This window comes from Psittacula echo, assembly GCF_963264785.1.
Source record: "Psittacula echo genome assembly, chromosome: 1".
In the NCBI taxonomy this organism is placed as follows: domain Eukaryota; kingdom Metazoa; phylum Chordata; class Aves; order Psittaciformes; family Psittacidae; genus Psittacula; species Psittacula echo.
In genome coordinates this window covers 97,401,771-97,416,602 of record NC_137735.1, presented here as the reverse complement: position 1 = coordinate 97,416,602, position 14,832 = coordinate 97,401,771, and the positions used below count along the sequence as shown (strand labels likewise).

Sequence of the window (14,832 nt, the reverse complement as noted above, 5' to 3'; positions counted from 1 at the left end):
TTTATCTTCTTCCCCTATCAAAATTTACTTAGTAGATTCACCTTTTAATCCCCCTTCCCCTGGAGGGACTGATAGATTTACGAATAAGTAGACAAGCACAACAGAATGGCACGAGAATGGTGGAGACTGGTATTGTAGGGCTGCAGGAACAGAGAGCAGCAGGATCTTCCATCCAACACAAGCCATAAAAAAAAAAACGTCCACTATGGTTTTTTTAGAGAAAAAAAACCCACAACCCAACATGTAGCTTGCTACATATTTAAGAGAATAGAACAAAAAACCCACAAGCAAACAAACAAAAAATACTGGGACCATTCATTTGGTTTAACTACTCTGGTCATATGAGATCACTTAAGAGGCAGCTGAGCTAAAGATGGCCTGGAGCAGCAGTCAAAGCTTTTAAAGAGTAGTAGGCAATTTTGCTTGTCTTCCCTTTTCCTTAAAATAAGAAGAGCTAGTATAGAAGTTATAGATCACTTCATTCCTTTTACAGAGACACATCTCCTTTCCTCTTAAAGATGGTGCTTTCTTTTGGAAATACAAACTTGCCTTCCTGTCACAGAATTCTCTGGGGGTAAAAAAAGCCCACTTTTGATTTAACCTTAGAATGATTCCTTTTGTTAAAGACAAGCCAACATCTACCTCTAATTACAATTAGGCCTTCACTATATTGTTACAAAACCAAACAAAACCCAAGAAACCAAGCCAAAAGACAATAAAGAAGAACTTTTTTAACCTGCTACTTTTCATAGACTTGAAGAACTAAAGAACACCACTTTTTCTCCCAAAGGGAAGAAAGAAAATTGTCACACTATCTCAAACAAAATAGGAAAGAATCCATTCAAGGCCAAAATCAACCGAAACAACAATAAGTCTCACAAATTACTTCCTTAGCAATTTGAGGGAAAAAGAAGAAAATATTGAGTTTACAACTGAAAGAGAACTTCCCATATTACATATAAGACATATTTCTGTGCTACAAATAAATATTTGCTGACTACAGTTAGATTATTTGCTGACTACTGTTAGATCACAAGTCTTCTACAAGCCAAAGCCTACAAAGTACAAGCGCAGGAGGTATGCAGATTACATACCTATCATAAACTATGGACTTGCATAAGCCCACTGTAAATTTGCTGTGTTTCTCCTTGAGGAAACATTGTCTGAGGTGCCAGATCCATTAAGTCTTGCACATGTTCACATCCCCTGGCACCTCCAAGAGCTGAGGCATTGGAAAGTGGAGCTGTGAGGAGAACCCTTCTGTCAGCTGGACAAAGTTGCACCTTGGGGGAGACAGCAGCTGGGCAAACAAGTCCAAGCAAATTCTGTTCTACCTTGGAATGCTTCTGAAGGTGTTTATACGTTCCTGCCCGTTTGATGGGAAGGTGGCAATCAAATGGGTTCCATTTCTTCCTCTTAATAGTTTATTTTGAGAATGAGGCAAGCGTTAATTCTCCACCATTTAGAACCAAGAGCTCCATGCAATAAAGACTTGCTTCCTACCAAAAGGATAAATCACCCTCTGCCAGCAAGCTCTGGATGGTCCACTGCAGCCAGTGAGATATTACGCTTGGAACATCTGACTGTGAGCACAGAAAAGCTGGTATCCAGGAAAGCTAGTAGTGCTTGACTGTACAAAAGCAATGATTGCTATTACATGTTTTTAAATGCTCGCAGGCCTAGGAGGTAAGTGCATTATCCATCAAAAAAGACACAGAAAACCAAAGAAACTACATGACTGACTGTAGACCACAGACAGAGGATTACATTTTTTCAGTTTATTCCTAACATCCATTTGTGCAAACTGCTAGCGCAAACTGTGCACAAACTTTATTCATGTACCATGACTGGTATAGTTGTACCAGTCCATCGTGAAGCCACAAGCAGCTCAGCAACATGACTTCTTATCTGCCTGCACCAAATCACTGGCAGCATCTCACCTGGCAAGAGGTCAGGATCTGCAAGCATCTACTCTTGCACTTTCCACATATATGGTACCAAAGATAAAAGGGACATCTCAAATTCACACTGCAGTCTTGCACAAGGTGATAGAAAGCACACTTAAGCTAATCGGGAACCAACCCTTGGGCTTCATTCCTTCACAGCTGATGCAAAGCTTGCAGAAGCAAGCACTGGGTGTTCCCAAGTCCTGCCTTACTGGTGCAGGCCCAAATGGGTCATGGCAGAGCTGTACCATGCTCCATGTACCATCAACATGGTCTTCTTCAGGTCACCAGCAGAAATCAGGATGGGACAAGTACATCTTTATGTTCTGTGGCTGAACAGAAGGGCACTGTGGACCTGTGGCTATTTCGCTCTGCTGCTTGTGCCACCACTTCCCATGTGCCAAACATCAGGTGTCAACAGATGGTCTGAAAAACTCAGACATTTGGTAAGGGAAAGGTAACTGCCCAGCTTCAAACCTGGCTCAGACACTAGGCTTAAACAGCCTGCTCCTACAAAAAGCCACAAATTCTGTAATCAATTTATCAGGAGTTTTATTCTTCCATCTCATAAAACCCCCCAGCATCTTCAGTAGCGCCAGCTGCTTGAATGCCAGTCTTAGCAACTTCCTGTCTTCCTAAAATAGCTCTATTTTCCTTGGTGATCATCTAAGTCTTGACAAAACCACCCAGTTACTACTGACTAGAATTAAGTAAATGTTGTATTTCACAGGCAGTCCAAAGCCATGGAGATGTCCAATACTATTTTGACCATCACTACTAACTGCTTATTAATTACGTGACATGTTGATCCTATTTGAGCCATTCAGCAACACAAAACCTACTTTCCAGTTCAGCAGTAGCAGCACCTATTCAGGAACTGGTGTACAGACAGACATACACCAGTCAGAAAACAAATCAAAACCCTTGGAAGTACCATTGACTTCCTGACCCAGGCTTATCTGAAGAGAAATCCTTGGCACATATCTCAGATCACTTTAACGAGATCGTTCACTTTCCATTTCCAGAAGGAAGCAAGTACTGGTTTGTACCAGTAGATAAAACAGCCTACTTTTACAAATGCTGAAAATGCCTAAAGCTTTAGTTACATCACTGAGAGCTGGGAATGCTCAACAGCTCTGGAATTCAGGCTTTCAGTTACAGAATAAAAGCAGAAAGCAGTCCTTTCCCAATCTCATAACCCACAGCAAGGCACAGAAGTACATTCTACTGATACTTCAGCTTTTATTTTAGTATCTTAAAGTAAAATTTTGATAACTACTGCTTTCTTTTCCCCTGTAGTCCCCAGCTATCCATCCATTCAGTTGTGTAAGGACTTTCTTACTCAGGTTTCCAAAATTCCCTGAAGATACAAACTCATTTTCCCAATTCCTAATCTCTGCAACCTCTAATACCACTTGACAAACCGATTTGAGCAGAATGCAGGACCGCGTACATCTTTGCAAGAGAAGTGGAACATTCCAAAAGGAAACAGGAAAGTCAGTAAATCGCTCCAGGAATTAGAATAATGTTTGTGACCTTACAGTTGTTTTTCACTCTTCCCTTTCATTCTGTGACAGCAGGCTGCTTCACTACATAAGGGGAAAAAAAGAAGGAAAAAAAACCCCATGAAATTTAAACACATGCTCACTGCTTGCAGTACGTAAAAGCATGATGTCTGGAAAAGCAACTCTGTTCACGGTGAGTTTGCTTTTAAGAGGTAACGCATAACAAGAGGATCCTAACAAAAATTACACAATAGCTTGGCATTCAAACATTTCAGACCAAATAGCCACAATCATTATCACCCCCAGCTATAAATTTCCTAGTCCTCAATTCCACTTACCCTCTCCGATTACGCCTACTATTGTGCCACTCAAAAAACCTTTCAGCCCTCAGTGGGCCTTGAAATATTAACTAAAGCCAGAAGAAAATGGTAGAAACAAAAACAGTATCTTTGACAACATAGTAATTCAATGCTAATATGCTGGTAAAGGCAGAACTACCCGCACCTATGAAAATGACCTACCTAGGGTGACAAAACTCCTGTAGGAGAGAGCCCATTTAGCAAGATCTTTACAGTGAGCCAAATCGGAACTACTTCAGCTATTGTTATATTTACTCAGAGTACCACACTCCAAACCTGGTATTCCAAACATCTACCAGGAAAAAAACCCCAAACCTGATGCAAAAGGTATTTTGACAGCTCTTGTATTAGCTTTTTTAATTCAGAACAGCAATGGCATACAGACTGAGGAAGGTTCCTTCTTCCACTTGAGTGTCAGCTGGCACAGCAAGCACCCTGGGAAGGCTTCCCTATTTCTCCCAGCCCCACCAGGAATCCACATCTGATCTGCTTGCAGTACTCAACAGAGCAGAAACATGGCCAGTGAGACACACAGGGCATCCACAAGGGGTTCCTCCCCCTTCCTCCAGTTTCCACTAAACAGAGTCTTTCTGGCTTATTACTCTCTCCCCGCAGCAAATATTAACAACAGAAGCAGCACAGAAAAATGTCGCTGCTAAGGATTAAGAGCATCAGTCCTGACCTTCTCTGTGTGTGGAAGGAATTCAAGTGAGCCCTCAGGAAAATGAAAGCAGGATTTATTTTAAACGGACCTTTTACGAAAATGACTGTGGTTTCCAGCTCGTCTGATAGACTCCGTCGATAAATAGCCTTATTCACCTTGCCATGCCTTTGAAGCAGGTATTGTTCTAGAAGTGTTGTGGCATACGAATCTTGCTAGACATACTTTCTAACTATGTACTACTGTAGAATATTACAAAAGGCAATTGTTCCCCAGAAAGGTCTGTAAGCTGTGATTTATTAATGAAATGCCAAACCTGGGAAACGAGGCAAAGGTCTCAGGAGTGCAGAGTAAAGTAAATAGCATGACAGAATACACATAATGAGTTCTAGCAAAAACAACAGAAACATGCACACAAAGAGAAGATGCAAATGCACTTCTCTCCTTGATGGTATTAAACATTGTCGGCTAAGAAATATAGGCTGCGTGTGACTGAGGAATAGGCTTTGATGATATTCATACATACAAACCGCCAGATAAATGGCAATATGGTGCCAATTACAGCGCAAATTAAAGTCGTAATACTTTGCTATAATATGCCTTCTTTTGGCTAAGAAGTACTATGAATAGAAATGTAAAGAAGCAGCACTACCTTAAAATTAGACCTGAAGTAAAAAACAACCAACTGTAGCATATGAAAGATCAGGATAATAATATACATCTCAGTCACATTGTCATGAATATAAACTGAAAACCATCACAACTTCCTGTATCACCTGTAGCCACATCAGAAAGCAGCAAAGCATGTTCTTTAAAAAGGTATATCCTAGAGGACACTACAGATATTTTTGTTATTAATGTGAAACATAAGTAGCACTCCCTCCTCAGACACAAGCAAACTGCTGCATGTCATTACGTGTTACTGCTGAGCAAGTAAAAGGTGCCGTGAACCACCATAAGGTACCTCCACGTGCTGGTCATGGGTATAAATGCAATACAAGGACCAAGCAGCATGAAGCACAATACATTCCCCCCAAGACTGGTCAGGTACCAAAGCTACTGTTTCAAACTGGTTTTTCAGATCACTTTGCTCTGAATTATCCCATCACACACATCGGAGTTTTCCCACTATCGGCCCTCCATATATCAGGTACCACATAGAAAGAGGAATTTGATCCATCATGTGCTCTGTACATACCTTCACAGCTACAACTACAAGACAAGCTGCATTTTAATCACACTGCTAATTAAGCAGCTTCCTAGAAATGCCACTCAGAGTGGCCTTCTAAACATCCGAAGGGTCTTCCTTTCATGCTTATTGAATTATTATGAATGCCAAATAAATAACTGTTGTCCTGACAATACACCAAGAATTGTTGTCCTCTCTGTAGTTCACCAGGTGCTTGCCATTTCTTCCAGCATAGGAAGGCGGCACTATGGGCCCCTGGGTACTCTAGTGGCCATTTGAAGCATCAGACATTATTTCTCTGGCCTTGTAACTGGTGTGCTTGGCAATCAAAAAGAGTGTTTCGTCCATTTTACTGATATCTTTGTAACCTTCCTAGTCCCAAAGCTGGAAGACAGACCACATCCACGCCTTGCAGCTGAAGCTGTCTTTGAAAATGAACAATGTACAAATCTCATTCTCTTTTCCCAACTATCATTATTTCTCTGGGATGCAGGTATCTGCAATAGCATCCCCAGCCTTTGTCACATCTCCTGCATGCTACTTAAAGCCCAACCAGACAGGGAGGGGAAGTTCATTGCAAAGAGCTGAACAGAACCTGAGGATTTCGAGACCCTCTGGTGACTCCTCGCACCTTGGCTAGAACACCTTAAGAGAGGCAAATTTGCAGAGCATGCCTGGCATCTGTGTAGTAAAAAAATCAAGTATCAAAGTTTCCAAGAGCTGCTTAATGATGGATTGCAGCTTAGCCACCAGGAAACTGTATCACTACGGAAAAGTCTTGGCCACAGATTACAGCAAGGTCCCTTAGTCCAACAGTGGGAGACACAAGGAGCAGGCCTTCTCTTTACTCCTGTCAGGCATTCTGAAGATGGAAATTGTCATGTGTGGTACGGATGGCTACAGCAAGAGATAAGCATGGCTGTGCACCTAAACACTGCAGAGTAACAAGTCCTTGAGGAGCTGCTCATAGGGAGCTCTTTAGCCAATAAGCAAAAGGAAATAGCACTACGCAGACAAAACAACCCAGCGAATGAAAGCTATATACAAGAAATTCACAGAGCAATTTTTCAATGACTTCCTCATTCAGAAAGAAGGAGGACAACAGTGACATGGCACGAGGAGGATGAGAAGGGAGGCTTCTCTCTCCAAACAATAACAAACTGGAGAGGTCTCTTATAGAATCACAGAATGGTTTGGGTTGGAAAGGACCTTAAGATCATCTAGTTCCAACCTCCCTCCATGGAGAGGGACACCTCACCTTAGACCATGAAACCCAAGGCTTTGTCCTGGCCTTGAACACTGCCAGGGATGGAGCATTTACCACTTCTTTAGGCAACCCATTCCAGTGTCTTACCACCCTCACAGTAAAGAAATTCTTCCTTATGTCTAACCTGAGTCTCCTTTGTTTTAGTTTAAACCCACCACCCCTTGTCCTATCACTACAGTCCCTGATGGAAAGTCCCTCTCTGGCACCCTTGTAGGTCCCCTTCAGATACTGGAAGGCAGCTATGAGGTCTCCATGCAGCCTTCTCTTCTCCAGGCTGAACAGCCCCAACTTTTTTAGCCTCCCTTCATATGGGAGCATGAACACCTCCATCTAGTAACAGACATATTCCAAGTGAAGCACTTATGGGTAGAAATCTTGCACTGTTTCTTCTCCTTCTGAGGTATAACAATGTTCTCAAAACAAAACAGAACAAGAAAGCTTCTTGCCTTAGATGTCCTTTATCAGCACTACACATACCTAACAACAGGGTTATTACCCTAATCACAAACGTCAACAACAAATCAGCCCTGTTTAAAATTCAAAGGCAACAAAGGCAGAAATCCAATACATGCATTCTCTTAATTGCATTCCATGTAATATATTCTGCAAGTCTCCTGTGAGCTTGTTTGGATGCACACACATTGCCTCTTACCACTGGAAATCAGTTCTTGTGTTCAATGCACAAATGTATTCACTCCTGCCAAAATAATTTCTAGCATTTCCATTCTCTGTGCCACAGAAAGGAAAGTGTCGGTGCCAGTGAGAACAAATATGAGGTTTTTTCCTCTCTTAGCCCTGCATACCTACACACTCAAACGAAAGGCACACACAAACTGCATGCCTGTTCATTCTAAAACCATTCCTTGGAAAATCGTTAAGTTATTCCTTCCAGGTTAGACTTTGCAATGAAAAATGAGAAAAAATGGCTGCTAGGACAGTTCTGTGTGTTTGCTTCAGAAAGAATGCATAATATCTTACTTTATGCAATGTGAAAAATCAACTGATGTGTCTCATGCTGCTTACAACCTGCAAAATACTGAGAAATAGCCTGTCTGGGGCTTGACAGAAGGATGGTTCTTCTTGGGGGGAGCAATATTGTATGAAAGGCTGTTGTATTTGGAAAGAAGCTTTCTTAAGAGCCTAATACAATGAATTGTTCCTGCAGTTCATGTGACCTGAACTTCCCCCTCCTTGCTGTAGAAGATATTCCTGAAAGTGTCCAAAGCCAAATGGGATAATGCATTTCCAGGAAATGCGTCTCTTCCTACTGTTTGCTTTCCTCAACAATCCACACTATTCAGCACAATCACCTTCATACCACTTATGGCTGTATCACCATAGTCATAAGAATCATTAAACATAAAACAGAAAACAGCTTCCAAAATTCAGAATTTCCTGAAAAGCAGAATATTTCAGTTATCTCTAATCACACCTAGGGCTGGGGGAAGCATGTTGATCCTGAGGAACCATTACCACTTCCATGTTTACAGTGAGAATGCAGGGAAGCAGAGCAGAGACTGATTACAGCACTTTGTCGAGAATAGGTGATGGTTCTGGTTTTACTTGGGTTAGCCACAAAAGCAGATCACTTCAGATCCAATTTATTCCATGTTTGGGGTTTTCAAGGATAAACACAAAAGAATCTACAAGATGAAAATTTCAAAACATCCAGCAACTAAACGCCTGAAGAGTGAAATTCACATTGTTTAATGCTACATTAACAGTGGTTAAGAGCAAAGCAGAGAAGTTATTTCACAAAAAAAAATAGAAATGGCCATTTCAAATCAAACAGTGGTATTCATAAATTCAGACTGAATTGTTTTGCCTTTAAAAAAAAGGCCAGAAGGAACAAAAATATTATAAAATCCAGGCACTTAATGCACAAAGTGCCTTGAAATATTTTGTTTTGCAGTTTGACAGAAGACAAATACTTCAGTTACCCAAAGGAATCCTTCTGGATTATCGTTTCATCCAAAATAAAATAATATCAAATGTCTTTGCATAATCCTGAAAGATTTTTTTTTCCCCAGCAAACCAACAACATTAATCTCACTGACGGCAACCGAAACTTCAAAGAATATGGGATAAGATTTTTCAGAAGTGTTCAGTACTGTGCTAATGAGAATTTTATCATTAACTTCCATGGGAACAGGATTAGGTCTAATACAAACACTTCTGAATATCTCTAGCAGTGAGTAATAAAAGCAGGAGGAATACAAGATGGTGTAAAACCTGCAGGTAGAACTAGTGAATATCTAATAGGGCATTTTCTCATATAGCATCTGTCAATGTATAATCTAAATTAATGACTCTGCAGTCTCAAACCATTTGGTTCATTTTCTGTCTCTTATCAGGGGCAGAGGGAAGACTGCCAGGGTAAACTGAAGTACGTACATGACCTGAGCATTTTAGCATAATGTAAGTATTAAAAACCTAACCCTCCCCTACTCTGCTTTTCAAAGATGCATATATTTAAGGAAGAAAAACTTTTGTACTATTTCAAAAATAATTACCAGCACTTTCCTTCCAACACAGTTGAAGGAGGAACAGCTTGTAATTACCTATGATCCACAAAAAAAACCATTCCACGTAAGTGCGTATCTGATCTCTGACAAGTCTAGTACAACCTCACTGTCATATCCACAATATGATCAATGGTGGATCTGAAATGTTGAATTGCAAAGCATGGCTTACCAGCTATATTATTTACACTGAATAACAACTTCCAGATCATTTCAGGTTTCCCACATTCCATTACTCCACTGATGAGAAATCTTTTCATCAAGATGGATCCAACATTTAGCTTTTAGAAGCACAGCAAAGGAATGAATACAGTAATTGATTTTATTTTCAAATGGCTCTGCAGATGACAGTTCCCAGTCCTGTTTGAAGCAAGTGACAGCCTAATGGCTATGGCAGAGGCAAAGACACTTAACTTCAGTGGGTTTGGATCCTAAATGATAATTGAATGCAGGACTCTAGGACAAGTTTTGCCCTCAAATCACACCAATTAGAGACTGAGACATTCAACTAGAGGGGCATTTTCATCTTTGAAGCTTGCCTGCATTAGTTATATAGTAGGGTTTTTTTAACCTCAGTCCGATGCATTTGAGACGAAAACTTGTGCTTACTGATCATTTCATATGAATGTTAGGAAACAGAATATTTTAAACAAAACATTCTATTGCATGACTTTTTGGTGTTACCTTGAATGCAGCTATGCAATGTAGGCTGAGTAAGGTCATCACCAGTACTAGGAACACGGTGGCTAAGTTCCTTGCATCCCAGATTGACTCAATCAAAGGGATGCTGCCGACCTGCCAGTCATAGCACAGGGTGATGGGTGCCAGCAGAAGCCATGCATTGAAGGCCAGAAGGTAGGAGTAAGTCAGAAACCTGCAAAAGAATATGGATAATGTAATATATGGAATAACTGCCAACACATGAAACATTTTCCTTTGGTCGTTACTGTATACTATATGGGAAAAGGGGAAAAAAAAACCCAACAACCAAATAAGCTAAAAAACCTCTACACACACAGGCAATACAGTACCTCTCTATCAACAAAGAGATGCTAACATAGGTGAGAGCCACTTCAACAGGTCACTTAAAGAAATAACATAAGATCAATAATATTTACATGGTTTCTGGGCACTAACCTTTAGAAAACTAAGAGATCTTTATCTCCCATGAATGTTAGATTTTTGAACTGATTTGCTCCCTGCTTCAACGATAAATGAATAACTGGGCAGGTACATACATATACTGACCTGTTAAACACTTCACTGCATCACTCCTGCAATACAAAACATCCCTCTAGCTAGGTTTGACTTACAATTTAGGAGTTTTCCTATGTGCATAATATTCAGCAATTAAAGTCAAGACCTCTCTGTCTTTGCATTCCAGTGCAGAGAGAAAATACAAAAGAAAGGAGGCACAAGGCAATTCTTGACTGATCCCACCACCACTTAGTAGGGCCTGAGATATGCCACAGAAATGATGGAGAAGTAGGCAGCCTTTCAAATTGTTGTAATCTTCATCAATTAGTATTCTCAATAGAGAGGAAATTAACGGGGAATAGAAATGGGGAGCATACTGCCCTCTGGGAAGTATGCAGGGCTTTCAGAAGACTGAACGAGAACAGCATGTGCGTGACTGGGCTAAAGAAAACAAGAAACAAAAGAAAACTAGAAACCAAAAAAATCAAATCAAACCAACATCCCCTCTCCCCTCCAGCTTTTTGCTGCTTGGCACCTACTTGCCCAAAAGCGCATCTGCCTCACACCACATTTAAAACACTTCAAATACTTTTGTATGCAATAGGCTGGAAATTATTTCAGCAACTGTGAAGTCAAATAAGCAAAGTTATGGCAGCCTTAGAACAGACAAACCCTTCCTTGGTTTGCAAATGGAAAAAGCCACATTGTGCACAGCAGCAATGACAGCAAATATTCAAGAAATTAAGTTATATTCTGTCCTGCATAAGATTTCTTCCATCTGAGACTGCTTTGACTGTTGTCTTCACACCCAGTTGCCATGGTACCTTAGCAGGTTTATTAAAATGATATCAATGAGACATCAACCCATGTAGACAGAGGATTGTTTCACTTGCCACTTACAAACATGCCTCTTTGGGGTCAAAATGCAGCTCCTTCCACTTATTAATATTGTATTTGTGGCAGAAGGGGTAAGACACTGAAACTAAATGTGACTCCAAGCAGGCAGGAAGTTCTAGATGGAAGTTGGCGCAAGACACAGGGATGAAACAGGCCTAAATTTTTCTGAAAACAGTTTTAAATAACCACAAACTGTTAGGATATCAGTTTCTCTTCTCATCCAAACCCCCAAACATCTCCAGCAGCACAGTGACCCAAAAGCCCGGAGGCTTACAGAGCTGGAATAACACTTCATTGTAAACAGCGGACAAGGCACACTCTCATTTCCCCGCAAATCTTTCTAAGCTCCTAGTTCTGATGGAAAATGGAATACTTTCACATTTTGAAGGTTTTCATATATTTGATACATTTCTCTTCCATCCCCCAATTTTCCTCCCCTTCCCCATCCCAAGGTAGTAAACAAGGGGAAAAGAGAAAATCCATCTTCTAACAGAGGTAGTGACTAAAAAGCCAGTTGCTATATGAGAAAGCATCCCTCAAAAATATAATCTGATTTTACTCAAACTTACTCTTACAATTTTGATCATTCAGTGTTTCTCAAGAAACAAATATGCCTTTTCTAATAATAAAGCCCATATTTTCTGGCCTGCATTACAGAGGAACAGAGCAACGCATAATCTGATGGAACTCAGTCACACCAAGGTGCTCACTCCTTGATGTTATGTGTGGCCTGGCCCCATCTCTGCTTGACCGCAATAAAAAAAGAGATTTCTGTATCAGCCTCAATACAACATCAGCTCAGAAAAGGTTGCTAGCATTTATTTACAGCTACGTGCTTAAAAGCCAAGGTGAGATCCCCTTTTAAAAGAAAAAGCATGTCCATTTTTGTCAGTCTGTGTCATGGCATACAATGTTGTTACAAGAGTGAATATTAGACAGGATTTTCACAAGCATTGAGTTAGTTTTGCTCTTGATGTCTTAGGAGAGCCCAGTTTTTGGAGGGAGTGTCATTTATACCCTGGCATATTAACATTCTCAGTAAGCATCGCAATATGCATGGAAGTCTGTATGCAAACCACCACGCACACCAGAAACCCTCCCCTCCTTACTCAGACTAGGATGTTGGGTAGGAAGGAATGAGACGACATTTGGGATCTTTGCAAACTGCAGCATTGCATTTAAAAACAGTCTAGTTGCTTTTCTGCATCTTCATTGATAAGGCAGGAGCCGCTAAATCATTATGCAGCACAGAATAACTAAACCCAGTTTGTTTCCATAACAAATTGAGTCAGTTTAACAAATTTTAAAAGGAACTAGCCAGATTAGTGTCTGTTAAATGCATTTCTGCTGGAAAGTTAGGACAAACTGCTGTTGAAGATGAGAAGACACGCTTCAGGACACACATTCATCAGGAGAAGTCTGTAAACAAGTCTCTCTTTCCATGTGCTTGTGAGGTTTCCATCTTCCTTGGGAGCCATGCACACAACTTCCTGCCAGAAGCAGGTTTCAGACGAGATGGGCAATTGCTCTGTTCCATCACAGCAATAACTGGTCTCTTAAACACACTCTGTCACCAGCACTGAACTACATTAAAGCCTGTGACAGTTGTTAACCATCTATGTAAAGTCAACTGGTTGGCCTCTCCAGACACTCTGCTGGAGAGCCCTTTGGCCATGTGTCTCATTTTCAAGCCTGACCACCCTCATTGAATGTGCATGTGCCATCAGCAGGCACAGAAGCAAGATGCAGGGAAGGTGCTGCCTGATTTTAGAAGGTATTTGTAAGCTGCAAAAAAGGTCTTGAGCAAGCTCTGATCCAAGCAAAAGTTTGGATAAGCTTTCAGTATTGGTAACCTGTCCTTGAATGTGATGGATGGCTGTATAAAAATAAACCACAAACTATCTCTATTCTAGATACTAGGAACAGAAAAATAACAGGAAGCTAATAATAGTTACTGTCAATTCAGTGCTGCTTTTTACTTACAGCTTTCAAAAGCACATGGTATTCCTCTACATCCGTGTGGCTCTCATATCACAAGGCTAACCAGGGGTAAAGCTAAACGCGGAAGAAACTTTAGAAGAACCCTCTCACCAAAGCTGACACCTCAAGGAAATAATCTGCAGATTTTGAAGACTTGAAGATTCCTGGAATCATTCCAGGAGCTAATTGCATTTCAGCAGCCTACCTGCAAATGGCAACAAAAGTATTTCTTTTAATTAGTTGACTAAGTGAATTACATTTTAAATGAATGATCTTCTGTATACTGCTGTTCACGTCTGCTGAAATTCCAAGGGAGAAAAATCCTTGCCTGTAGCACCTCCCAGTCTGTCAGTTAATCCCAGCCAAGTCAGAGTACTACTGGTGAGGTGACTGGAAGAATCTGCCTCTTAATTGGCAATCAGTTTTTCCCTAGGCATTTGCATTACAGTGGAGTCATTCTTTTTAATTTGCAAACTGAACAGGGAAATGCAAGTTTCAGTGGGTATCAAGTGTTTCTTTTCACTTCTCAGTGTCTGTGGCATGTTCGGAAAAACACAGCTCCTCCTGTAGGTAGCAGGTGTTGTCATGGCAATTCAGTTTGTTTAGTTTTGCATTTTTTAGTTTAAATGTACTGTGTGTGCTTTGTGTGAGATAAATACAAGATGACTCATATACAGAACCTGTTGCAGAAAACAACTACCTGAACTGATTGCTTCTGCTGCAAAAATGAAAGTAAAGGATACTATTTAAAAGCCATAAACAATACAACAGAAAAATACTGGAGGGATTGCCTGTTACCTTTTGCTGTAATAGAGACTAACGAGCTTGGAAAAGCTCTAGTCTCAGCTCTGCCAAACTCAGGCCATCAGAGCACATGAGGATTGTGAGACTAGCTAAAATAAATACAACATTTATAGACATTTATAAGGAGTTTCATTTACTTTCTGATGTTGCAGCATTTTAAGCTTTTTTCCCCCCAGCTCTCAGGGACTGAGGTTATAGATTTCCTCCTAAAACTATGCCACACAAGTGACCACAAGGCTCAGATCATGCCCCACTGAAGCTGCATGGAAAAGCAGGGGCCAGTGACCCTATTCTTTCTAGGTGCATGCAGTGGTGCAGCCTACCACCTATCCAGTTTTGAGACAATCCATCGCATTCCCAACCAACAACCTTTCCACCAAAGACCCAGCAGGGTATCCACTTGCACGTGGAAGATTTTCCTGCACTAGGGATTCTAGTAAGGTAAAGGCAAAATATTCTCCTGGTTGGGAAAAAAAATGGACCAATCTAGCAGATAGGTGATAAC

At 40.7% G+C, this 14,832-nt stretch overlaps 1 protein-coding gene across 1 annotated transcript in view; it reads right to left on the bottom strand.

Annotated features, from left to right (window-relative positions):
- The window catches only part of TMTC1 (transmembrane O-mannosyltransferase targeting cadherins 1), a gene marked incomplete at both ends in the record, with an annotated part of 140,450 nt that overhangs the window by 60,400 nt on the left and 65,218 nt on the right, over positions 1–14,832 (bottom strand). The window contains one exon of the mRNA XM_080635398.1: positions 10,134–10,323. Coding sequence (XP_080491524.1) covers positions 10,134–10,323 — 190 coding nt within the window. The remainder of the gene's footprint in view (positions 1–10,133; positions 10,324–14,832) is intronic.